Genomic DNA, 26,546 nt, shown 5'->3' with positions numbered 1-26,546 from the left:
CAGACCTAGTGGAATGAGCCCTCACAGAGGAAGGAACCGGAAGGCCTTCATGAAGATAAGCTTCTGAAATGGCCTTACGAATCCAGCCTGCCAAAGTCTGCTTTGAAGCAGGCCACCCTTTTTACGGAAGCCATAGAGGACAAACAAGGCGTCAGACTTCCTAAACGAAGAAGTGCGGTCAACATAAATCCTTAAGGCCCGCACAACATCCAAAGTGGCCTCACCCACTGAAAGATCAGGTGAGTTAGAAGCCGGCACAACGATTTCCTCGTTGATGTGAAAACTGGAAACAACTTTAGGAAGGAAACCAGGACGAGTGCGCAGCACCGCCCTGTTCCTATGAAAAATCAGAAAAGGGGGTCTACAGGAGAGAGTTCCTAAGTCAGAAACACTTCTGGCCGAAGCAATGGCCAGAAGGAAAATAGTTTTAGCTGTCAGCCATTTGAGGTCCACTGAGCCCAGTGGTTCAAACGGCGGTCCCTGGAGAGCCCTCAGGACCACAGCTAAATTCCAAGGCGCCACCGGTGGAACAAAAGGTGGCTGAATTCTGAGAACACCTTGCATAAAGGTGCGAACATCAGGGATTGCAGCAATCCTACGATGGAACCAGACGGACAGCGCAGACACCTGCACCTTCAGAGACGCAAGGCGAAGCCCATGGTCCAGTCCCGCCTGTAGGAAAGCTAATACTCTAGACAGACGGAACTCCAGAGGTGCATAACCCCTCGGCCGACACCACTGGAAGAACGTATGCCACACACGATGGTATATCCTTGCAGAGGATGGTTTCCGAGCCCTTAGCATGGTTTGCACTACAGAGCTGGAAAACCCCCCTGGACCTTAACATGGCCGTCTCAACAGCCACGCCATCAAAGACAGCCGAGTCAGGTCCGGGTGAAGACAAGTACCCTGTGACAGGAGGTCCGGACGTAACGGCAACCGCAGAGGAATGTCCACGGACAGTCCCTGGAGGTCTGAGAACCGCACTGGTTCTCAGACCACGGGGCCACGCGGGAGCTATCAACAGGAGCGTCCCTCCTTCCTGTTTGAATTTCCGGATTACCCGTGGAAGAAGGGAAAACGGAGGAAACAGATAAGCAAACCGGAACGTCCACCGGACGGACAGAGCATCCACCAGAGACGCCTTTTCGTCTCTTGTGCAAGACCCGTACACCGGCAACTTGTTGTTGTGCCGTGACGCCATGAGGTCGATCTCTGGAAGACCCCACCTGTCCACCAGAAGTTGAAAGACATCCTGGTGCAGAGACCATTCCCCCGGACGTCCTGGCGACAGAGAAAGTCCGCCTCCCAGTTTAGGACTCCCGGGATGAAGACTGCTGATATGGCCGGGAGATTGCGCTCCGTCCAAACCAGGATTCGGGACACCTCTACGAGAGCCGCCCGACTTCGGGTTCCTCCTTGCCGATTTATGTAGGCCACGGTGGCAGCGTTGTCCGACTGGACCTGCACTGGGTGACCTTGGAGAACCCGATGTGCCTGCTGGAGAGCATTGAATACCGCGCGGAGCTCCAAGATGTTTATTGGAAGCTCCGTTTCCGCCCGAGTCCACCTGCCCTGGAACAAGTGTGGACCCGTGACTGCTCCCCAACCTCGCAGACTGCCGTCCGTTGTCAACAGGACCCAATTCGCCATCCAGAACGGACGACCCCTGTTGAGATGGGTCGTCTGCAACCACCAGGCTAGGGACAGACGAACCTCCGGAGTGAGCACCATCGTCTGGGATTTTAGACTGAGGCAGTCCATTCCATTTGGACAGGATCAACTGCTGCAGAGGTCTGGAGTGAAACTGGGCATATTCCACCATGTCGAATACCGACACCATGGAGCCCAGTAAGACACGGCGATTCTGCAGACAACTGCACACCCTCAACTGCAAGGCAGAGATCTTTTCCCCCGTCACAAAGATCCTTTGCTGTCCTGAGTCCAATAAGGCTCCGAGGTGCAGAATCCTCTGAGGCGGGATCAGGGTGGACTTCTGCCAGTTTATCAACCAGTCGTGCCGTTGCAGTACCGCAATGGTCAGGTCCAAAAGTGGCGTAGAAGGAGCTCTGGAGATCCTGCCACCAACAGAAGGTCGTCCAAGTACGGTAACTTGCGGACTCCCTGCAGCCGCAGGGAAGCCGCCATGACCGCCATCACCTTGGTGAATACACGTGGTGCTGTCGCCAGCCCAAAAGGTTACGCCCGGAACTGAAAGTGGGTGTTGCGGATTGCAAACCTGAGGAACTGTTGATGGCGTAAAAGAATAGGGACATGCAGGTAAGCGTCCTGTATGTCTAACGACACCATGTAATCCCCAGGTTCCAGCGCCAGAATGATGGTCCGTAGGGTCTCCATCCGAAACCTCGGCACCCGCAAAGACTTGTTGAGTGCTTTGAGGTTGAGGATCGGACGATACGACCCATTGGGTTTCTGCACCAAAAACAGATTGGAATAGAAACCCTGGCCCCTCTGGGAGAATGGAACAGGCACTATAACTCCAGCCTGGAGCATAGTGTGCAAAACCTTCCGCAGTTCCATGGCTTTGTTCTGGTCTGATGGAAGACACGTGGTGAAGAATCGAGACAGGGCCTGTGCCGAAAGGAGAGGGCGTACCCGTGAGAAACCACCTCGAGAACCCAAGTGTCTGTCGAGGTAACCGACCAACACTGAACAAACTGCAGCAGGCGGCCTCCCACTTTGGGATCCCCCAAAGGGAGGCCCGGACCATCAGGCCGCAGGCTTGTCATCGGGCTTAGGGGCCGGACGTCTGGTACTCCAGGCCTGTTTCCGGGGCTTGGCCAATTTTTTGGGGCCAGCCTGTCTGGTAAAAGACTGCGTCTTAGGCCCACCCTGGGCCCTGTAAGGCCGAAAGGACGACGTACCTGAACCGGCAGGAACCGCAGCAGATGGAAGACATGCCGATTTGGCTGCCGCCAGCGTGGCTACGATTTTGTCCAGATCCGGACCAAAGAGGACTTCTCCATTGAAAGGCAAAGCTTCCAAGCCCTTCTTGGAATCAGCGTCCACCTTCCAAGATCGCAACCATAAGGTGCGACGAGCAGCGACAGCCGCCGAAGAAATCCGAGACGCCAGGGTACTGATATCCAAGGCCGCCTCATTGATATAAGTGGCCGAGTCCCGGAGATTGCCTATCAACTCGGTCTGTTCAGCCGAACAGTCGGAATCGAAAGACGCCTTCAAATTATCAGCCCAGTGCTCCATAGCTCTGGCTACCCAACAAATGGCCATAGCCGGCCTAGCAACCCAATCCCCCCCCCCACCGGCAGGGGAATAAACGGACTTTAGGCAAATCTCTACCATACGGTCCGCAGCATCCTTCAAGGAAGACATGGAGGGCATGGGCAATGTGGCACTGCAGACTAGGCATGTCACATGGGAATCCACCTGTGGAGGGGATTCCAACTTAGAAAAATAATTATCCTCAAACGGATAAGCCACCGCCAAGCGCCTCTGAGGCTGATGCCGTTTGCCCGGGTGTTTCCACGCCTCCTGTAAATGGTCCACTAACTGACCCGAAAGAGGAAACACTGTGGCGTCACCCTTAATATCCTTAAAAAAGGCATATTTAGATTTTGACACCGGAGGATTTTCATCCTCAATCACTAAAGCTATGCGGACTGCCCGAATAAGTCCAGGAATATAAACCTTGGACCTAGCGTCCGACTCTTTAGTACGGAGAGGTTCCTGGTCCGAAAGATCCAGAATCTCCCCATCATCAGACGTCACGTCGTCATCCTCATAAGGAGCTGACAGACGCCACCGACCGCTTATGCGGCCTCAACACAGACTCCCCTTGTAACACGTCCGACAAGTGCTGTACAGAACTTGTCAGAGAATTAACCCACGCAGGCTCCCGAGAGACTGGGGAAATAGTGAGACTGTGTGGTACCATCAATTGTCTCGTAAAAACCCTGCATGGGTGACGACACCACCGACTGCTGGGACAAACCCATCTGTGAGAACGCAGGCTGCGGAGCTAACTGGCCCACGAGGGTTGTAAGCGCTTTGGCAAAACAAGCCCAGGGCGGCTCCTGTACCGGGGCCGTGACAGTAATTGGCTGCGCCAATAAATAACACTTCCGACATAGCCCCTCCGCGCTACATTCCCCCTCCGCTATAGGTACCTTGCACGTAGTACACAAAAGCTGGAGAGGAAAGTCACTCTCAGACATGATGGTAAGTATGTGACCCCTCTCACTGATACTCGTGTGAGACCACCCTGCAATCACCGCACCGCAAGGGCTTTAGCAGAAAAAGATCAAGGACAGTGAAAAGGCTGACAGTAGAAAATGAAAGTACAGGCAGCAGCACTAGCAGAAGTCATATATAATGCAAAGAAAATCAATTCCTGCACTAAAAGCGCTGATAATCAACTAAGCAGACACAGAGCCTGGTAGGACACAGCGCTGCATACACAGACCTGAACCAAATGGAGGAGAGGTATGCCGGGGGACCCAGACCGCGATGCCACCGCTTCCAAGTTTCCAGCAGCGTTCACCATGCGCTTGTAAAGATGGCCACCGAGGAGCATAGAGGAGGCCGGCCTGGGGGAGGAGCGCTGCCACAGGGCCAGTCAGCACAGTGCACAGAGGGTTATGTGCAGTGGGGGAGGCGCCGGCTGTGCTACAGGGAAGGCACGCTCCCCTGGCATGCGATTGACCCCTGGGACACCGCAGCGCTACCGCTCAGTCGCGGTTCGCTGTCCCAGGGGGGTAGTGGAAGCGCAGGTTAGGTACCTGGCTCCACGCTGCAGCCAGTCCCCCAGGGAGCCCCCTGCCTGGGGACTCTGGACCATGTTTCAGCAGGGTCCCACCGCGGGACCCCGCTGCTTACCTGCTGCACCCTTGGATCCAGCCATGGTCCCAAACATCTGGGGTCACCGCTCGCTGTGACCCCAGATGCTTACAAGCATCCCCGGATCGGTACCGGCGGGGGTGTAGGGAAGACAGCATGGACGTCAGCACTGACTGTCCATGCTGTACTTCCAGATGTGCAGCCACAGCTGCATTGAAGAAACTTCAGGGGCTATTCTTAGCCCCCCTCTAACAGGTGCATCCGACTCCGACCGGGCACCAAACGAAACTGAGATGGCTTGGCTCGGGGGCGGGGTATAGGAGGGGGACCCTAGTGCATCCTGGGAGGCTGAAAACTTTACTCTATGGTGCCCGATGCCTGACGTCATCACCTATATCCTGTGGATACCCTATGGACCCTGATGTAGAAATAGAAATAGCTACAGTTCACTGACCAAGGATCAGAACACTGTCTTCATCAGAATTCATTCAGTCTGCGCTGTTAACTATGCTCTATTGTATACAAAACTATACCAACATTTTTAGAAACTAGTATTCTGTAGCTAATGCTATAGTGTATAGCCCATATAATTTAACAGGCAAAATGATTGTTAGATGCTTCATAAACCAACTGGCAAAATCTTGGTGTGGTTTTAGGTGCAAAGTGGTCAGAACTATGTTTCAGTAGTAGGAGAGAATGGTTTAAGTGAAGTCACCTGAACAGAGTATCAATCTCTGCCTCTCGCTGTCTCTCCAGATGTAACTGCTCTTCAATGACCCGTCTCATCCAGGCAGCGTCAGCAGCGGACTGCTCCCTTCTAGCTGTATGTAAACGATGTTCCTCGTCCTCCTTACTTAGGAGTGCTGACAAAACCTTCATGTCCATTTCCTAAAATGGCAAGACGGATGGCTCAACCACAGGAGTAAACATCATATAGAGCAAAAGGAGAGTTTCTGTGTTGTTCTTAAGGAACTATTGAGTTGGTGTTTTTTTCTGTTGAATTCTTCCCATTAGTTACTTGGTCAGTGATATTATAACTGCTCTTCTTTCTGTTTTTAAAGCATGACTAAATAGCAACATTTTCCACGATATAAACCAACAAGGAAAAACACTACTCAGACATTCCGCTGCCACCATACATCTTTACTGCCACCACCGCAGAAGGATCACAAGTCCCCACATTTCTGCCAAGAAGCGGAGACATCACTAGTAGTCAACCGATCCACACAGTGCACTTCTGCAAGGTCTGCCAAGTGCTCCATCGATATACTGTAACATCACTGGTTCCCAAACACAAGGCACTCTAACAGTCAAGGTTTTAATGGTATCCAATGCTTAAGCATAGGTTGCTTAATTAGTATGTCAGTCAATTTAATTTAACCATCTGTGCTCAAGCTTGGATATCCGTAATATCTGGACTGTAAGGTTGCCTTGAGTACAAAGTTTGGGAACCACCGCTGTACATTGATGATCTAGAGAAGAGTAACAGAGGGGGTCATTCAGACCCATTCGCGAGCGGCAGTACGCTCGCAAGCGGGTCGATGTTCCCCACTGCGCATGCGCACGACGGAGGGAGCTCCGTCGTGCGCATGCGCGAGACCCGGGGAGCGACGTGCTTTCCATTGCTCCGGGTCTTGTACCAAAGGGGGCGTGCTGTCGGTTGATTGACAGCACGCCCCCTTTGGTGGGCATGCCTGCCAGACGGAGGCGTTCCCATGGGAACACCTACCGTCTGAAGCCGGCCCCACTGACATCACTAGTGATGTCAGTGGGAGTGATTTTGGCTCTGATAGAGCCAAAATCACTCCAGGGCTTGTGGCAGGGAGACCCTACCGCAGGGTCTCCGTCGCAAGTCCGATGGACCATCTTTTTGGCTGCTCGCATATGCTGTGGGTGGTCACCCACAGCTATGCGAGCGGCCAGGAGGCCGCTCCATTTTCATGGAGGAGGGCCCTGATTCAGAGCGAGCGCTCTGGTCAGAGCGTTCAGCTCTGAATCAGGCCAAGAGTTAATAAATGAATGAGTAGTAATATCACTAGAAGGCATTATCACAAAAGCATTATCTTCTCTAAAATTAAACTAAAATAACTTGGAGCATTATAATCTGTATAAAAGCTTTATGTGACCTTGTTATATTTATGGAACTTCTTGATGACCTGCAACATAGTTATGATATACAATAATGTCCATTACACTGATTTGTTAACAACTGGGACAGCGTTGGGTACGGGAGGTTGACAGTGACGTTGTCACCAGTGAGTATGTCGACTTCAGTATGTGGGCACCAGGATCCTGACATGGGTGCAATGCTACCTAGAGCATTTTACTTGTGCAGGTATTAAAAACATTAAACACGCCGGAAGCATTACACCCGCATCGGAATCATGGCATAGTGAGGAAGACATACTCACTGGGTGACATTGACACTATCGATCTCCTGACCGCATACGACACATCTCTTACCAGCTCTTCCTGCACCATTTGCGCTCTCCGTTTCATCTGTGCTGTGTACTGACGACTCAGAAAGTGACTAAAAAGAGAAAACCACAAAAAGGTTTGTTGTTACAAAGTTAAGGAAAAGGAGTGTACCGATTATGATTAATGACCTAGAGTCATAGGTCATTCATAATAATATCCTACCCAGATAGAACATACACAGCCAGCTAACAACATTTGTCATTATATAAGGAAATATAGGATTTTTGGTCAACTTACCGTTGAATCCTTTTCTCTTAAGCAGGCTGAGGAACACTGGACAATGGGATTGTTGTTTGGTGCTGGAGCTGGCACATAATGAAACTGTAGATTAAATCCTAAACTCCTCCCCCCTACAATCCCACAATTCCAGTACTTATTTAAAAGAATCTGGAGAGGAGTAGCAGGAACCCCGTGAAACGGTTTGGTTGTTCTAAACAAACCAGTAGGGAACAGGACGGTCAAGAACCAACAACGTTGCACGACTGAACGTGAGGGAGGGATTGCAGTGTTCCCCAGCCTGCTTAAGAGAAAAGGATTCAATGGTAAGTTGACCAGAAATCCAATTTTCTCTTCCAGCAAGGCTGGGGAACACTGGACAATCGGACGTTCAAAAGCCGCCCCCAAGGGAGGGAACGCTCAGGCTGCCTGACCCGGAGGACTGTATGCCAAAAGTGGGTGCGGCCAGAGGCAAAAAACCTGAAAACTTAAAAATGAGCAAACCTGGGGACAGGGGACCAGAGAGCCGCACGACTGCTGAAGTCCTGCGTCGCACTGCTCATAAGAACGCAGGCAGAAGGCACTAACACCCGGTCTGGTGGCAGTCGCCCCGCATCAGAATAGGCTTGTGTGATGACCGAGCAGATCAACCGCGCAAAGGGTCTGCTGAGTAAACGGCCAACCATGTTCATGCGCATCATAAGGAGCCCACAGAGAACAGTGTGGCGTACCAAGACATATCCAAGGAAATCTGCAGTGCTCAACTAGCAGAGCCAGATCATGGCAGTCCCCGGAATTTGCCAAAGGAGGAAAAACAATATCCTGGTGTAAATACAAGGCCGAAACAAGTGTTGGCTGGAACGCAAAACCTGTACAGAGAACCGCAATCTTCATGGAAGACAAGAAATTATGGCTTGCCAACCTTAAACACAGAACTATGCCGAGAGAATGCAATAGGCCTAAGGAAAACCAGCTTCCAAGTAACTGAAGATCCATTGAAGGTAAGCGCAAGATGGAAACGGACCACGGGCTTGCAGCTTAGTTCAGACCACGAGACACAAAAACCTGAAGTCCAATCAAGGAAAGTGCCCATGTTAAAACTGGCCTAGTTGCAGCAGGTCTGGACAAAATGGAAGACGACACCCAGGACCTACCGAGCTTGGTAGAACGTCCGTGTACCACGGCCAGCATAGCAACTAGGATTATGCTCACTCGGGAAGCCTCAATGCCCATGGAGACCTGAGGGAACAGTGTGGACGGCAGAAACAGATGCTCTGGATGAAAAATTCCACAGAACAGTCAAGGCAGCCACTTGCAGAAGCCAGCGGATACCCGGATCACATACCAAACTGTGGAGCCTCACAAAAGGTGCTGAGAGCCTCTGAGATCCCTCATGCCCGAACGGTAGGGAGAGAGGGAGAGAGACCGAGAGAGACCACTGCCCTAGGAGAAACGTCCACTGTCAGTTTCCCACTACCGGTATGACCACCTCTGAGAGAGATGAAACAAAGATCTCCGCCATGGAAAGACTTAGGCATAGCTCTTCTGCCTGCTGGAAGACATACATATGCCGTCGCCAGGTCGTTGTCTAACCGACTGCGAACAGCCGGCAGGGGAGGACGGACAGGGCCCCCAAAAGAGCCAGAATGACGGCTTGGAGCTCGAGCCCATGGAACAGCCGAGCCGTTATGGATGGTAACCCAAGGCCCCGAAGCTGAAAAGCAATTTCACGGCACCTCAGCCAGAAGAGGATGGACAGGGTGCCCAATAGGCGGATTAGGCACGACCAAACCTTTGACCAAGGTTGGTAGGGTCAGTTCACAGTCTGCCGCAAGAAAAACACAGCTGGAGAGAGGAGTCATGGGCCACCATCAGAACTGAAGGGGTAGACAAGGAAACAAGGGAAACCTTGCAAAAGTCGGGATACAGCACTGACCCGAAAGTACTTGAAACAAGCGACCTAGCAAGTTCCAGTAACTGTGAAGCCAAGATATCCTTCACAAGCAGAACCTCATTGGAGGGCCGAATTGTTATATGATCTGTGCACACTATGCACGGCAGCAACGATCGTATTGTGTTGCAAACACACAGAGCCAGGGCTCCACCGAATGGTAGGGCCCGGAATAAACATGGGACAGAGTTGATTATCCACTGAATAAGTAGAACAACCTGCCCAAAACGGAACCTGAAGACATGCGTTCCAGACATCTAGCGAGGATTTGTTGGCCTCTGCACTGTGGATCCCTGATCAGAGGGAGTTCAAGTGAACTACCCACCCCCTGGTGCGCAAGGCACAAAGACAAGAGTGGCCGGAATGAGTCGTTCAGCATGCAAACTACGTAGACAATAGAACCCCAGTTTCTGTAACTGCGGAGGAACTGGAGCAAAAACATGCTGGCTGAAAAAAGTGGCATGCTAGCACGGCCCAATGTCACCACGTTCGCCACTTCCTGGAGAGAAGCGATGTGAAAAAACAAAACAACGCCATGGTGGGGGGACCACCGAGGGGAGGGAGGGAGAGGGGGGGACAGAGACAGACAGACACTCTATTAGGCCCTAGGCTTCCTTGGAGCCATGTCCCCAGAATGGAGAGTGTTACTAAAAACTGCCCCCGGAAATTAAACCCCTGCCAGGAAAGAATCGGCCTGTGTCCAACTGACCTTCCAAAGACGCACTACCTCAAAGGAGGTGTGAAAACGTGGAAACGCGAACCTTGCCGTTAGGACGGCCACCGGCAGAAAAATGCTTTCCCGACCAGCGGAGATTATTCCGTTTCAGCCAAAAGAGAACGTCCTTAACAAACAAAAAATAGTGTAAGGTACACTCTGGTAATAAATGTGTATGCAAAGCGCAGAGCCAAAAGGGTCCTTCAAACCAAAGCAGCCGTAGCTGAACCCGGAAGCTACCTGTGCCCAGTCTTCCCTGGCCTCCCAACACAGAGCCTGCCGTGAATGTCCCTCCAATTCAGCATTGAGTCCCAGGGCGAATCACTGTGAAGCATCTCGACAAATACGTTAGCAGAAATGACCATAGCGCATGCTCAATGTCGAGGCTCGCCAAAGCCGAATAACGACCCTAGAACTTATCAAAACAGACCGCAGACAACCATACAAGGTCTAGCTAGCGGATCCCTACCAGACGTTGAGCCCTGCACAGGAAGGGCGTGTGGTACCACAGCAACTACCGTGGGAAGAGCTTCCACTTGGATACTTAATCCGCTGGAAGCTAAAATGCGTGGAATAGAGCCCTCTGAATCCGGCGTCTCCTAAGCCTCCCTGAGGAGACTGGAGAGATTCTCCGAAGGGAAAGAAAATACTTTCTGTCGCCAACGCTTGGACAAACCCACAGCCACCGCTTGGGAATCCATATCCAAACCTCCTAGAGAGTGGTGCATAGCAGCAATGAATCGAAAAGGTCAGTAGGTCCTCAGCCTTTGGGACAGCGCAAAGCCTTGTAAGTTCCTGCGCATGCAAAACGTCTAATGGGGCCCAGGAAGGAGGAAGACGCCTCCAAGACCACCCTTTATCTGTGCCTTGCACAGCAGAGAATTCCTGAAAAAGCGTGAATCATGACGCTGCAAAACATGGAGCCAGAGCAGAACATATAGCGGCTGGAAACTTAACCCTATAGAGGGAAAGAAGCCTGCGTCAGCGATGAGGAAATACCCAAGCCTGAACTTGGGTCTCCCTGTGAAGCACCACCAGCTTCACTAGGGCATACACCGACCTGCTGAGAGCCCCCACCCCCAGACAGGTCCCGCCGTGGTGGATGCAGAATCCCAGATGCCTGCGCGTCACTGGGTCCTATACACATACACACATACACACACATGCAGAGTTACACTGTGCATGGGAGAAACATCGCCCAGAATAAAGCAAAATCCCTACATACAAACTCCACACAGTAAGGGCTGTAGTGGGAATCATATCCAAGACCGCACTGTGGTGAGGCAATAGTGCAAACCATTACACGGTCTGTGTCGTCAGAGCCACCCCCTGCCCCTGAACGGGTTTGGCGTGGTCAGTCGTAGTCCTCACTGACGCGTCAGTAAAGCAGTAACAAATCCATCATAGGATTAAAAACCTGGACTGTCACATACTAAATCTGTAGAACATGTGCACTAGCCCTTTGAGCCATCTGATCTTCTTTAGGAGCATTCACCATCTGAAGATGGCGAATGCTCCTGCAATCAAGCTCCGAAAACATTGTATTCTGTCCCCATAGTAGTGTATGGGGACAGCAGGCCATTCTGTCAGAGGAAGGTAAGCAGGAGATGTCACATATCTCCTGCTTTACCTTCTTATTGAATGGCCCGATAATGTTAATTTTCACCTGCTTTTGTAAAAATTAAGTGATGATGAATAGGCCCCTTGGTATAAAATATTATATTTGGGTTGATATTCCCTTAAAAAAAATAAAAAATAATAAAATAAAATATATACCAGCTTTGTATTATTTAGCAGTATTCATATGCTACCGCTTTATAATGTAAAAAGCAGTAATAACACTCAAACGAATACTTTAAAAAAGAAAGAAAACATTTCATTAATTTGTACATACCCAAGTTCTGCTTTTTTCCTGCTTTCCTCAATCTTTTTCCTTTTCTCCTGAAGTTCCTCTACTTCCCACTGCTGTCTTAATAAATCCTCTTGTTCCTTCTTCAACTTCTGGGCCTACCATGGTACATATATTTTATAGACTTTAATCAGTTTTATTAGGCAGCTAAAGGCATTGTGACCACCACCAAAAATATGCAGGAAAGAGGTCAGTTTCATTTCAGTGTACAGTGACTTTTGGACGAGTGGAGGAGGGGATTATTGTTACCAGTCATATGTCAGAGACACCTATAAAGATGTTGATGGCTTTTAGATACAGATGTGTCCACATGCATCTCACTTCGTTGCACCTTAAACAGCGCTTCTAGCCACGCCCTGCTGTGCTGTGATCCAGTACCACCGAGCATCTTTTTGTGCAACTTTTTACCTTCAAACGAATCTTATTCGCGATGCGAATAGAACACACAGACAGCTTCTTCTGATTCAAATTATATGCGGCATGCCTATATTCTGTGTGCATCTGCATGGAAAATACTATGTTATAACTGCAGTCAGAGGCTGTGACACTATAACATAGCATTTCACATGCAGATACACCCACAGTCACCGACTGTGACACTGTAACATAGCATTTCACATGCAGATGTAACCGCAGTCAGAGGCTGTGACACTATAACATAGCATTTCACATGCAGATACACCCACAGTCACCGACTGTGACACTGTAACATAGCATTTCACATGCAGATATAACCGCAGTCAGAGGCTGTGACACTATAACATAGCATTTCACATGCAGATACACCCGCAGTCACCGACTGTGACACTGTAACATAGCATTTCACATGCAGATACAGTGTCACAGTCGGTGACTGCGGGTGTAACATAGCATTTCACATGCAGATACAACCGCAGTCACCGACTGTGACACTGTAACATAGCATTTCACATGCAGATACACCCGCAGTCACCGACTGTGACACTGTAACATAGCATTTCACATGCAAATACACCCGCAGTCACCGACTGTGACACTGTAACATAGCATTTCGATGCAAATACACCCGCAGTCACCGACTGTGACACTATAACATAGCATTTCACATGCAGATACACCCACAGTCACCGACTGTGACACTGTAACATAGCATTTCACATGCAGATACAACCGCAGTCACCTACTGTGACACTGTAACATAGCATTTCACATGCAGATACAACCGCAGCCAGAGGCTGTGACACTGTATCTGCATGTGAAATGCTAAGTTACAGTGTCACAGCCGGTAACTGCGGGTGTATTTGCATATGAAATGCTATGTTATAGTGTCACAGCCGCCGACACTGTAACGTAGCATTTTGTATGCAGATACACCTGCAGTTGCACACAGAATATAGGCATGCCGCATATTTTATTCAGCAGAAGCTGTGGGTCCTATTCGCATCACTTTGCGAATAAGACGCTTTTGAAGGTAAAAAGTCACACAAAGACACTCGGCGCTACAGAGTTGCACGGCGCTCACGCCTCATGTTTAGCGAGACTTGTAGGGCACGGAGGTTAGATGTATGTGGACACATTTGTATTTTTATGCTTTAATTAGACAGCACTGGCATATTACGTAGAGCTGTAGATAATGGGGATCATGACACAACAAAATTACATACAATGACATGAAACAGTAGGAAAAGAATACTTACTATTCAAATTAGGAATCTAAGATCAAATACAGACTTTGCATTGGACATTTGGGCAACGTAATGCTAGGAGACTACTTTTCTGCTCATTTGGATGTTCTGCTGCCTAAGGGGCAAATTCAATTAGCGCAAAGAGCCTTATTCAGATGTGAATGCAGTGCAGAGATTTATGCAGTTGAATGATTATCAGCCAACTGCGCATGCTTCGCAGTATCACTGATTGCGCACGTGCCAAAATACCGTAGCGATGCCGCTCGCAATGAGGATTTCGCATACCATTTGGGGGCAGTTACAGGGAGTGATGGCAGAAACGCAGGTGTGTTGGCGAGTGCCTCAGCATACTACTGCAATCCCGTATGCAGAAAATTTTGTGCCAGTGTCTCAGTTCCCGTGGCCATTCTACGTGACCATAAGGTTACACAGATGGTCGCTCAACAAAGGATCTGCACCCACGTCTGCAGTTTTGTACGCACTTGTAGTGTTCATTATAGCACCCTGCACCTGTCACAACCCGTGTATTCCTTCTTTCCTGCCTGGGGTGTCGATCTCTCCTCTGGTGCTTCTAGCACACTCTGATCTGTATCTCAGCAGTTTGTTGCATCAGCTAGAAGCACCAGAGCAAAGAGCAACACAGGCAGGAAAGAGGAACTGCACAGGTTGTGCTAGGATGAACACTTCCACTGGTGGGCGTCTTAATACATTTCCAGGTGGCTACAGCATTAGCATATTTTCACACAGCAGCTGCATGTGGGATCGCAGCTGCGATTGCATTAGCATACACATCTGAATCGGGCCCAAAATCCCATAGAAGACCTGCGTGATGGGTCTCTGCTGGAGGATATGGCTCTAAAACAATGCTTGGTTTCCTTTGTACTCATATAAGTGCAAGCAAATATAAGCAATGTTTACCGAACTGTTATATCCAAAAAATGTACACAACCTCACATCACATCACATGAAGCCTATGGGGTATCATGCTCAACTAAACCAGCCATAAGAGTGGTTGCCTTTAGTGCATGGAAGGTGATTTGTCAATAGTGGGCTGTCTCCAGATTAGCCCATGTGAGTCAGTAATATAACCAGATTTATACATTTTTCACTTTTGAAAAGTCATAGCAGACACAGCTCTTCAATTTGATTCATTAGTGAGAAGATACTACAGCAACGCTATGTTGTTATCTTGTATGCCAAGGACAGGGTTCACAATATCTGCATTGTGCTTACAGTGCAGACTTGGCAGTGACATGTTATCTGTCCTAGTCTGCTAGTACAGATAGCACTGGGACTATGACACACTGGTGGAATGGGATCCATAGTTTAGAAACACAATTCTAGCTTTACAAATAACTTTATAGAAAATGTATTTTCAAATTAATGTTTATGTCCTCATGGTATAAAATGGTCAGGGTACCAACAAACATTCTTCAAGTGCACCAGCCATATGGGGAGGGCCACTCAATTCAGCGTGCTGTTAATAATGCCAGGAAAGACATCCCTGAGCTATTCAATTCAGCGCGCTATTAAATCCAACTAAAGCCGCTTAAATTGGAGAATGCCGGTTAACACCACTAAAGCTTGATCTAACTGTGCTAACCAGCATTCTCCAACTAAAGTGCAGTCTGCGAGGCTATTAGTGCTGCGCTGAGCTGGAAAAAAGCCTTGTGGCTGGCACTTTGGTCGGATTTCTGCTCGCACCCTCAGGAGGGTGAGAGAAGAAAATGTTTAGTTAGGCTAACAAGAGCAGTGAATTGAATAGCTCCGGTAACCTATGAATAAACACAGTAGTGTTTCTTTTTCCACATTAATGGCATGTACACTCCTTTAACAGTTGGGATTATTCAGCCTAACACAGACACTTCAGAAACAATGGCATCTAATAACTAAGAAACAATGTGTGGAACTGCGCTCAACCCCCTAGTGGATATTATGGTCATCCCATAAATGAACCGGTTGTCTTAATAAATTTACATTCTGTTTATTAATATTCATACACAATTAAAAATAATTTGAATTGGTCCCAGTAGCAATTGAATTACAAGATAAAAAAATGAATACACAGAATGAAAAGAAAATTGTAACAGTGACAATGTAGCACAATTAATATGACCAATGGTCAATGTATATTAAAAACAAAGTAACCAATCATCCACTTATACCAACTTATCCCAGAAGGGAAACCTAAAGCTAAGAATGGAAATAATCTAAGTGATCGAAAGACACCATTTATCTCCAAATTTAATGACTCCTCACTGTCAATTAAAAAGATTATCTCAAAAAATGTTCCCATTCTGATGCAAGACCCCATCCTCAAACAAGAGATCTCCAACACTCCCTGCGTCATTTTTAAGAAATCAGAGAATCTGGGCAGTATTCTCACTAAGAGTCACTTTGTGGATAGGAGACCCATTCAGAATTTAGAACATCTTGATACATGGATTCCTACTAAACCGTCAGGTTGTTATAAATGTAGTGGACAGAGGTGTCTCACCTGTCAATTCATCTCCCATAGAATACACTGCTTTAAGTCTAACAAAACTGGAGAAGTATTCGATATTCAAGCTTTCATTAATCGTAACACTGATTACGTTATATATGTCCTTGAATGTAGTTGCTCCCTTCAATACGTCGGGAGGACTACTAGGTGTCTTAGAACCCGCTTTTTGGAACACAAACGGAATATAGGGCCTGATTCAGAGCCGGACGCTCTGACCAGAGCACTCGCTCTGAATTAGGGCCCTCCTACCTCAACTTGGAGCGGCCTTATGGACGCTCGCATAGCTGTGGGTTACCACCCACAGCTTATGCGAGCGTCCATGATGATGGTCGCGATGGTCAAGACCATCACGACCATCGGGCTTGCGACGGAGACTCTGCGGTAGGGTCTCGCTGCAGCAAGTCCTGGAGTGATTTTGGCTCTATCAGAGCCAAAATCACTCCCACTGACATCACTACTGATGGCAGTGGGGCCGGCTTCAGACGGTGGGCGTTCCCATGGGAACGCCTCCGTCTGGCAGCCACGCCCCGGCACACCCACCAAAGGGGGCGTGCTGTCAATCAACATCGACAGCATGCCCCCTTTGGTGCGAGACCCGGAGCGACGGCTAACCCGTCGCTAGCCGGGTCTCGCGCATGCGCACAACGGAGCTCCCTCTGTCATGTGCAGTAGGGCACCATCGAACCGCTTGCGAGCGTCCTGCGCTCGCGAGCAGGTCTGAATGACCCCCATAGTTCAATCCCGAGGTAGTCATAATATTTATCAACACTTTACCAAATTTAATTCCAGTAATCCAGTAGACTTAAAGTTAACAGGTATTGAATACATTAAGACCACTGCCAGGAGTGGAGACAGATTCCGCAAACTTTGTATTTGTGAGAACTATTGGATTCATACACTACATACTTTATATCCTCCGGATGGCCTGAATGAAACCATAGAAATAGACTTCTAATTCTCTTGACTCACTCCAATGAGTGTTTCTCCTTCTTTTTCCTCACTTTTCTTGTGCATATATAATATGTGAATGTAGACAATATCTTCATTTTTTTTTTTTAAGGATTTCACAGTTTGGTGAAAATCCTTGTTAGACTTTCACTACACTCACTTTATTTCATGCCATATATAGGAGTCTCTATAGGGTATTACCCATTTATGCTGTGCTTAGCAATGTGATGTGGGGTTTTTACCCAACCACCTAGCAGTATTCAATACACTCTCTATATAAGTGCCGCCTTTAGAACTAGTCCTAGTGTTATCTAGCTATAACCAACTATGCGGGTGGGAGTCATACTTAATGGTATAGTTGAATCTGTCCAACTATTATAGTTGCATACAATTAAATAGTGCATGTTTTCATTGTATTTATTACTGACTGTAGTCTATATAATTCTTTCAGTGCAATAAGAAAGCTAACTATATAAAGTTATATTTGTATTCTTTTGGTAAATATATGTTCTTTCTGATACATGGTTTTTCTAAACTTGACTGTGTATTTATTTGGTTTTTCATATTTATTTTCCATGTGTAAAACATGGCTTTTAATATTGGATATTTAATATATTTGATTTCACTGAACTTTCTCCAGACCGAAGTAAATCACAACCAGACCATGTTTTATAAGGCCAATCTCTATTAAGTAACTACAGGTATATGGAATTAAGTAATTCTGCAATCATCCCAAAATGAATAAATAGCACTACCTCTAGTGCAGCAATATATTCTCTGACAAAATTACCCAAAGGTGAAGAAACGCGTTAGTGAAAGAGTACTGGTTGCTACATGTTACAACAGGGATCCAGCAATTGCTGCACATTATTCCATCCAACCTATTTGGTATTGCCACGGTGTCCTGGTTTTTCCCGGCGGCTCTTTACCAATTAGATGACTCACTCTTTACACATGTGCAGCATCTATCCCGCCTAGACGCCGGCATTACTGCACATCACAGCGGCAGGTCAGAGTCTGCGACTGGCAGATAGTGGTCCAAGGACCCCACAATCGTGAAAATCTGATTACCGGATTTTACCATAAGCGAGCCAGAGGCTTACAAGCTCCCCCACACCCGCAGTATATGCATGTAGAGACGTCGGTCTCACCGTGCAGATTCAACGTGTCAGCGGGGAACATTGCCGAGAGCTGAGGGTCTGGAGACCCTATTGGAGAATTATTCGGAATACTGCCTACCCATGTTCCAGGGATATTGGACTTTACAAGCATAAGCTGCAACGGTGTCCAGATACCAGGGTGAGCATTCACACTTCACAATAACAACAACATAGACACTGCTATTTATCAACAGTTACATATTCTTTAACAGCTGGAACTGGTTGGATGATTGGTTACTTTGTTTTTAATATACATTGACCATTGGTCATATTAATTGTGCTACATTGTCACTGTTACAATTTTCTTTTCATTCTGTGTATTCATTTTTTATCTTGTAATTCAATTTGCTACAATATTGCTGGGACCCATGCAAATTATTTTTAATTGTGTATGAATATTAATAAACAAAATGTACATTTATTAAGACAACCGGTTCATTCATGGGATGACCATAATATCCACTAGGGAGTCGAGCGCAGTTCCACACATTTTTTCTTTATTAGCAATTTTAATACTGTTAGGTCTGCAGGAGTCCTAATCGGAACAGCAGCTGACCCAATTGGTGCGCTATTATTGGTAGATTCAAGCAGGCCAATTTGCGCCTACTGGTCTGTTTTTTTTGCATCTAATAACACCATGCATGAAGTGCTGCTTCTTAAACGAAAGATGCAGGAGAAATTGAGCTTTCCCAACCAGCATTTGCTTTTATTTTTGCTATCCTCATCAGATGTACTATCAGGGTGACGATAAAAGTATATGTTCCTCTCACCTCCATATCCCTCAGCTTGAGCTCCTCCATTTGTTGGCACAGGACCTCTGCACGCTCCTTCTCAGCTTTCTGGCGTCTCTCATCCTCCCTCTTCATATTTTCTATGGCCTCCCGTCTTGCAATCTCATATTGGTTCTCAAACCTTTTCTTCTCTTCTTCCTGTGCAATTCTTTCCTAGAAGAGATCATAAGATTTGTGTTCAGAATATTATAGGACATACAAGGGTAAATTGGAAAAAGTAACTAACAGGCTAGCCACTGCATAAATAGTTCCACTTGAAGCTCTTCCTGCCATTTAAAGTACCAGGGAAGCAGCCACCTAGGGTGCAATACATAGGTTAAAGAAAGCAGGATGAACAATTCATAAAAGTGTAACATGCAGTGGGGAATACAGAGAAGAAAGAGAAAAAAAAGTACAGTAGCTTGAAGTAGGCAAAGATACTGGGTAAGTGGAATTTGGTAGAAGGGGGAGAGGTGAGGGATTGTGCCTCTTCAAAACTCTGAAAGCAAGTGGATTAAAAGCTATGTTGACTTTTGCAATGATTCTGCAGCCTGTTGCATCTGTGAAACCACATTCAACTTCATCATTTTAGTATATGAAACATTACGTTAAGCTGCAATATAAAGCACTGATCATTTACATTTCAACTATTCTGAAAGGGTCAAATAATTACCTGATTTTTCTCTGTGACCTGCTCTCCCCAGGCATTAACCACATATTGTTTCTGCAAATTGGATTCCACCTTAATATAAATGTACAATTCAATTAGACAAAGAAAAAATGCTAGACCAGAATATTTTCAAACTTGACAACATTTAGAAAACATTGCACTATTCTCAATAAATATATTCTATGGACTATTATGCAAACAAATAAAAAATATTGTCATGTTTTAGCCACTTACCTAAATGAACATTAGCACTATAATATGACAATCATCTGACAAAAATTAGTACTAAACAACAAGTATGACATTTTAATAAAAAAGATTCTACCCCACGTAGCTTCATGTTGTTCTTTTTCCACTGTTCATACAATAATTCATCTGCAAGCTAGCACAAAAAAAAAAAAGAAGTTAATATACCAATGCACAAGGATCTGTCAGTAACCTTTGCATTAACATAACAGTGAAAATGTCAGTAAACCTGTTTTCGTCGCTCTTCTCGAGCGGATTTCAGTTCATCCGATCTCTCTCTCATGCTAACAATGTCAGGATCCCTGTTCTGAGAGAGCTCTCGGAGTTCAGCTTCCAGCAAATCTCTTTCCTCCTGTAATAGTTTGCGCAGCACATCTCTCCGACGCTCTAAGTTCTTTCTTTTCTCCTCTTTCTGTTTCTCACGGTGGTAAGCATTCATGCTGGAAACAAAATTTAAGCAACAATTAAAAAATATAAATACATAGGATTGCTGTCTTAGAATTGCATTTCTGTATAGCATTCATTTTTCTGTTAAGACACTAGAAACATTTAGATATAGCACTGAGAATATACTCAGAGCGATCTGTGGGCTTGAGTCAGCAGTGCACGCGAGTATCTGCACGTGCGCAGGACAAGTTCAGTGCATGTGTCGGATAGGTCCTGCGTGATCGCCCGCACGCCCCTGTATGCCTCTGCATGAATGACAGGCAGAGGAAATCACGTGGCGGTGCGGAGATGGCCTGCGTTTCTGGAAACAGGGGCCTGTAACCACAGTTTTCCGGGAGTGACAACACCAGGATCTGCATCCTTGAAAGCAGATTCCTGGCCTTGCATGCCGGCTAGTCTGTGTAAGCAGTCCAACATCGCGACCAATGGTGATCTCAGGCTGTGACCTCGGTCGCAGCGCTGGGATCACAGATGTCAGACACCTCCTGCTGTATTTGCATATTAGCAACGATGACATTGCAAAGCTGCTTGTGTGCGGCTTTACAATTCTATCCTCTGCTGAATCAGGCCCCGTATTCCTGCATTATATTGATGCGATCTGATATCCATGAAGTTTAGAATCATAACCAAATTAAACATGAGCAGAGAGGGAAAGATGGATTTAGATTATGTGCTGCTGCATGGCAATAGAATAATTTAGGACTCTGACATTTGAAATAACCTTTCATTTGACCATGTATTTCCTGACAATAGAAAAAGAATCTGCTTAGTACTATAAGCAACATTTAAAGAATTAATTCTGTGTGAACTTACCATCACTCCACTTTTCCTTGGTGAAAAATGTAGCGTCAGTAACCAGGACATTGTTTTATTACAATATATATTATTATTTATTGTTTGAAAAAGTATAGAAAGCCAAGTATTTATATTATTCACTATACTTCATCTCTCTACTTAAATAACATTAGAAATACGCTAAGGTTTATTACCTTTGTTCATAGGAAATACGGGAACTCCATTGGGCTTGTTTACTGCTGTACACATCAGACTTTTTAAAATACCGGTTGGCCAGATCCCACTCATGACGGAAATTAGCCTCTTGCTGCCTATGTCGCACTATCTGTTTCTCTAGCATCCTGCTACGACTGTGCCAGGATGATGGGAGTGTAGGCAAGGCCATCTGATAGGGAAAAAAATACAATAACTTTAATAGACCAGAGCAAATGACTACACAGTAAAATGTGCTCATTATAATGACTACAAGAATGCAATTGCTAATTATCAAGTTATTCCAGCCATATAGTAAACTCTAAAATGTCCCTTTTGCACCGAATAGTGTCCAGTGATAGGCAACAGGCGGCCTGGGGGAACCCTCACAGCTTTTACTTGCAGTCCCCAGCTCCCTCCTGCTTTGTTGTCAGATTTGCCAGAAGCCCCCAAAGTGAATCAGGCTGCCTATCACTGGTCTACACTGACAGCTCATTAACTGGAACAAACAGACAGGTCTATCTAGATAGACAGAGTACAGTAGGTAAGCCTGCAATGACACAGGGGTGGAAAAGCACAATTTAGAGCTACATATAGTAAACTATCACAAAATTTACAGTTAATGAAAAGCTGCCGAACAATTTTCTAGAATAAGCTCAAGACTTCACCCCACATCCAGGCACACGTAATAATGGTATAATGGTATAAATGGCAGCAGGCACACGTACAGTGCATAATGGCAGCATGCAGCATAATCACTACTTACAGCTTTTAGTCACAGCTCCTGCTTTCTCCCACCGATTAACCGACACCACAGCCTGAGCCAGGCACTGACTTCCTCTTCCTGTGTCTCCGGTCACCATAGAGATCACAGCTGTGGCGGGGCTACGGCAGCCGAGGCGGCTCAAACCCGGCAAGTGACAGTTGGAAGTAAACAGAACGTTAGGTACAGTAGTAGTGTCTCCTCCTAGTCACTGTCTCTTATAAAGTGACATCATATATTTCACCAATCCAACTGCTGCTGCATCACGGGCTATCTATAACATAGCAGGAATAATATTGGTGCAGTAGCTAGATTGTTCAGCAACCTGTAGTGTCTCACCAACCCGTGCTAGCTGTATGTAGCATTACTGGAACATTGTTAGACGCAGGCGCCAGCTGACCCTGAAGTGCTTTCGGTATGAAGATTTTATTAGTCAATTTGTAGCTATCTTCAAAGATAGACAAATTGGATCAGTGGTTGTACATTCAACATTTCTAATTGCTTAAATTAAATGCATAAACATTTGGAGGAATTCGAGTTGAAGTGAACCAAATCCTATGGGGCCCTAGATAATTGGGTATCCACCGCGAGTGGAAATTCAGGGTTGTTCCAGTGCTGGTTGCTTCGAAAAGCAGCTGTCCCCGTGATCCCTCACACTGTTATAGAACTCAGGGGAAAACGCAGGATTTTTACAGGGGGGGTTTACACACACATAATATATATATATATATATATATATATATATATATATATATACACACACACAGTGGTGCCCAAAATTGTGGACACTTTTTGAAGCTTGAATATTTTTCAACTTCGAATGCTTATAAAAACTGTTGCACTTCATACAATGCAATGATTCATATATCAAATGAAAGCTCTTCCTCCTTTATTATGTGGTGCCATGAGACAATTATAGCATCAATTAATTGTCTTTTATTGGATGGACACCTCAGATGTACCAGTTTTTTCAAATGGAACCACAAATGTTCTATGGGGTTCAGGTCAGGGCTGTTTCCTGGCCATCCCAGCACCTGTATGTCATTCTCCGTGAACCACTGTGTGCATATATGTGCAGTGTGGCAGGGAGCTGAATCCTGCTGGGAAAAAAATGGGGCATTATCTGGAAAAAGATTCCTGATTAGAAGGTAGAAGTTTTGGTTGTAGGATGGTGTCAGAGTACTTTCTGCTGTTCAGTGTGCCATCTATGACATAAAGGCGGCCTACAGCATCTGCTGATCATAACACTTGTAGGATTCTTTGTTGTCATATCAATATAATCTGGATGTACCTCTTCCCTGATGCGACGTCTCACATATTTTCTCCCATCACTACCAAATATAGATATCTTAGTTTCGTCACTCCATATCACTTGTTTACATTGACCTTCTGTCCATGCAATGTGTTCTTTTGCCCACTGTATTCGTTTCTGCCGCTGCTCAGCAAAGGCCTTTTTCGGGGAATCCTACCTTTTAGGCCAACCTACCACTGTTAGTATTCTCCGTACCGTTCTTGCACTGACAAAAACACCAGTTGCACTCAGTTCACTGATAATGGCCGCAGATGACATCCATCTGTCCCTGATGCAAATTAGTTTTATTCTCCTATCATCAACAGCTGTTGTGCACTTTTTCCAGCCCTTTCCTTCTTTGTTTTGTATAGATTGTGTTTCCTGATAGCGTAAACAAAATTTTCATACTCCTGATGTTGTCACATTCCCACCTACTTCTCTCGCAATTGCTCCATATGAAAGACCATTTTCACGTAACACCACAATCCTGGATCTCTTCCTGGGTGACCAGTCACCACTTTGCCTGGACAACATAGTTGTATTTATTTTTTACACCGTCAATAGCACTAAACAATACACACAAACATTAAACCGTAATTGCACTTCAGTAACCAACATTATTCTGCAAAATGAAACAGCCAAACTGACCTTTCCCACCTTTGAACATGAACTTGCACCTGCTCATAAATGAGCTGATTGGTCCTCAGTACGAGGATTCCGATTGGCTGGTAGTAGCTGTTACTACAATCCGCTTCTTGAATCTCACGCATCTGTGCTTCTTTGTCTGACTAAAAGTAGCACAACTTCCCTTGTAATGCAGATATTTGACCTCTGTTTATTGTGTTGAATTCAGCATTAAATTTCCTTTCATTTGATATATGAATCATTGCCCTGCGTGAAGTGAAACAGTTTTTATAAGCATTCAAAGTTGAAAAACATTCAAATTTCAAAATGTGTCCGCAATTTTGGCCACCAGTGTATATATATATATAGAGATATATAGATATACACATACATTATACATTACACACACACTTACCTTGCAGCAGTTGTGGGTTGTAGACCTGTTGGGAATGGGACCTGGCAGGCTGGCACCATGTCATTAGGCACCTCCTCCTAGTGTCAAAATGCAACGATTCGCGGGTCAATTAGGAGGGGCGGAGCCAAATGACACAATTCTAATGGACTTGCAGACTTGCCATTTCATCCCTTTATTTTGAGACACGTGAATTTCTGTGGCTGATTAAAAGCAGGTGAAATGGAGACTTGAGAGTTTTTAGAAGGGGGAGATGTTGCCCATAGCAACCAATCAGATTCTAGCTATTATCTTCTAGAAGGTGCTAGATAAATGTTAAGTAGAATCTGATTGGTTGCCATGGGCAACAGCTCCACTTCTAAAAACCTGCCCACTTTAGTAAATATACCCCTTGAAATCAGCCAGCCACAGAATCCGTGTAATTCATATGTGTCCCGAATTAAAGGGATGATATGGCCTGAGTACACGCATGCACACAGGGCCTGATTCAGATGTGGGAGATATTGCACAGCCGCAAGGAAGCAGCTGTGCAATACCATTCAACTAATATGCTAATGCAGCAGGAGGTGTCTGTAGGAAATAAATATCTCTTGCATGAATCTGCGATCCAAGTGCAGTGTTCGTAGACAAGTTTGCTTGTGATGGTTGCTGCCCACGGTCAGGTTGGCTTACTCAGCCTTGCTGGCTCCTGGCCGCTCGCGATGCCAGAAAATCTGCGTCCTACCACACAGACCCTGGCCTTGGCACTACCAGGACACGGGGACAACATGCTCCCATTTCCAGGAACGTAGCCTGCGGTTCAGGAGGCACTGCGAGCGTGATCACAGGACATGTTCTGCACATGTGCAGAAAATTCACCATCACCATTCACCATCGGATATGTACATAAACCAATTAGGTTTACGTACATATTTTAAGGTGCCCATACATCTGCAACGGATTGCCGCGATGCAGGGATGCGATTGGAAATTTCCGATCGCCCACCATCGATGTTCTGCGATCCGTTGCCGGATCGCAGACATTTGACATGTAATTTTTTTATCGCAATCGTCAAATCGCCAAAATCCAACATGTTGGATTTCTGTGATCCATGCGATGCCGGGTTGCAGCATCGCGGGATTTCGGAAATCCGTTGCAGATGTATGGGGTCCATTAATCAGGCCCACAGTGCGGTGGTGGAGGATGGATCCCTCTTCACAACCCTAGACCTTCTTCCCATAGGAAGGAGCGGGGCTACAGCAACCAACATCATCTGAAGATGGCGTTGGTTCCCGCAAGCAAATTCGGGACTACATGTGTAACGGGCCCATAATGAATAATGAAAAGGCCCCCATCAGTCAATTTTGAGTAGACAAATCTCAAAGTTAAACTGTAATTAATACAAAGTGTGCAAAAAATTTACTTGGATCACTTTAACTCTGAACACTCCATATTATACTAGTGGATTAAATGCAGAATGTGCTATCAATACACCATAATTATGGTCTTTGCAGTGCATGAAAATAAAGCAAGTTCTGAGATTAACAGATTTGCAATAGCCTTTCTATATCTTTATTGTTTAGACTTGTTTTTCTAGAGTAATACTAAGGTTTCTATTTACAAAGCTGTGAAAAACTATTGATCATCCGTCACCTGTGACAAAAAGGTTTATCACAGCATTGCGCTATTCATGAAGCTGGTTAACGCCGACAAATCTTCTACGGTAACCAGGTTTTTTTAATAATTTTTCTTCCCCATATACAACTATGGAGAAAATGTCTGCAAATTATAAAACTCCAGTAAGCTTATCTTACCACAAGTTTAGATAAGATAATAACACCACTTCAGAATGGTGCTTTGTCCATGGGCAGTCATCACATACGAAAAATAGCTGAAAACAAACTCACCTTTTCTTGCTCCCTCCATAGCAAGCTGGAATATCGAAGATTGCAGGTGGTTTAGGCTCCAACTGATCAATACAGCTGACAATTTCCT

General features: G+C 46.0%; 1 protein-coding gene across 1 annotated transcript in view; it reads right to left on the bottom strand.

The window, feature by feature from the left end:
* The window catches only part of TCHP (trichoplein keratin filament binding), a 41,056-nt gene extending 18,403 nt beyond the window's left edge, over positions 1 to 22,653 (bottom strand). The window contains exons 1-9 of the mRNA XM_088467884.1: positions 22,249 to 22,653; positions 21,485 to 21,675; positions 20,278 to 20,488; positions 20,128 to 20,184; positions 19,806 to 19,874; positions 19,133 to 19,306; positions 12,073 to 12,185; positions 7,282 to 7,348; positions 5,534 to 5,706 (exon numbers count right to left, since the gene is read on the bottom strand). Of these exons, the coding sequence (XP_088324010.1) occupies positions 5,534 to 5,706; positions 7,282 to 7,348; positions 12,073 to 12,185; positions 19,133 to 19,306; positions 19,806 to 19,874; positions 20,128 to 20,184; positions 20,278 to 20,488; positions 21,485 to 21,675 (1,055 nt within the window). The 5' untranslated portion in view covers positions 22,249 to 22,653. The remainder of the gene's footprint in view (positions 1 to 5,533; positions 5,707 to 7,281; positions 7,349 to 12,072; positions 12,186 to 19,132; positions 19,307 to 19,805; positions 19,875 to 20,127; positions 20,185 to 20,277; positions 20,489 to 21,484; positions 21,676 to 22,248) is intronic.
* Between the last annotated feature and the right edge of the window lie 3,893 nt (positions 22,654 to 26,546).

This window comes from Taudactylus pleione, unplaced genomic scaffold (genome assembly GCF_031769625.1).
Source record: "Taudactylus pleione unplaced genomic scaffold, aTauple2 ptg000078l, whole genome shotgun sequence".
NCBI classification, from domain to species: domain Eukaryota; kingdom Metazoa; phylum Chordata; class Amphibia; order Anura; family Myobatrachidae; genus Taudactylus; species Taudactylus pleione.
Note: the sequence above shows the minus strand (reverse complement) of the source record. Positions and strands in the feature narration are given on the sequence as shown.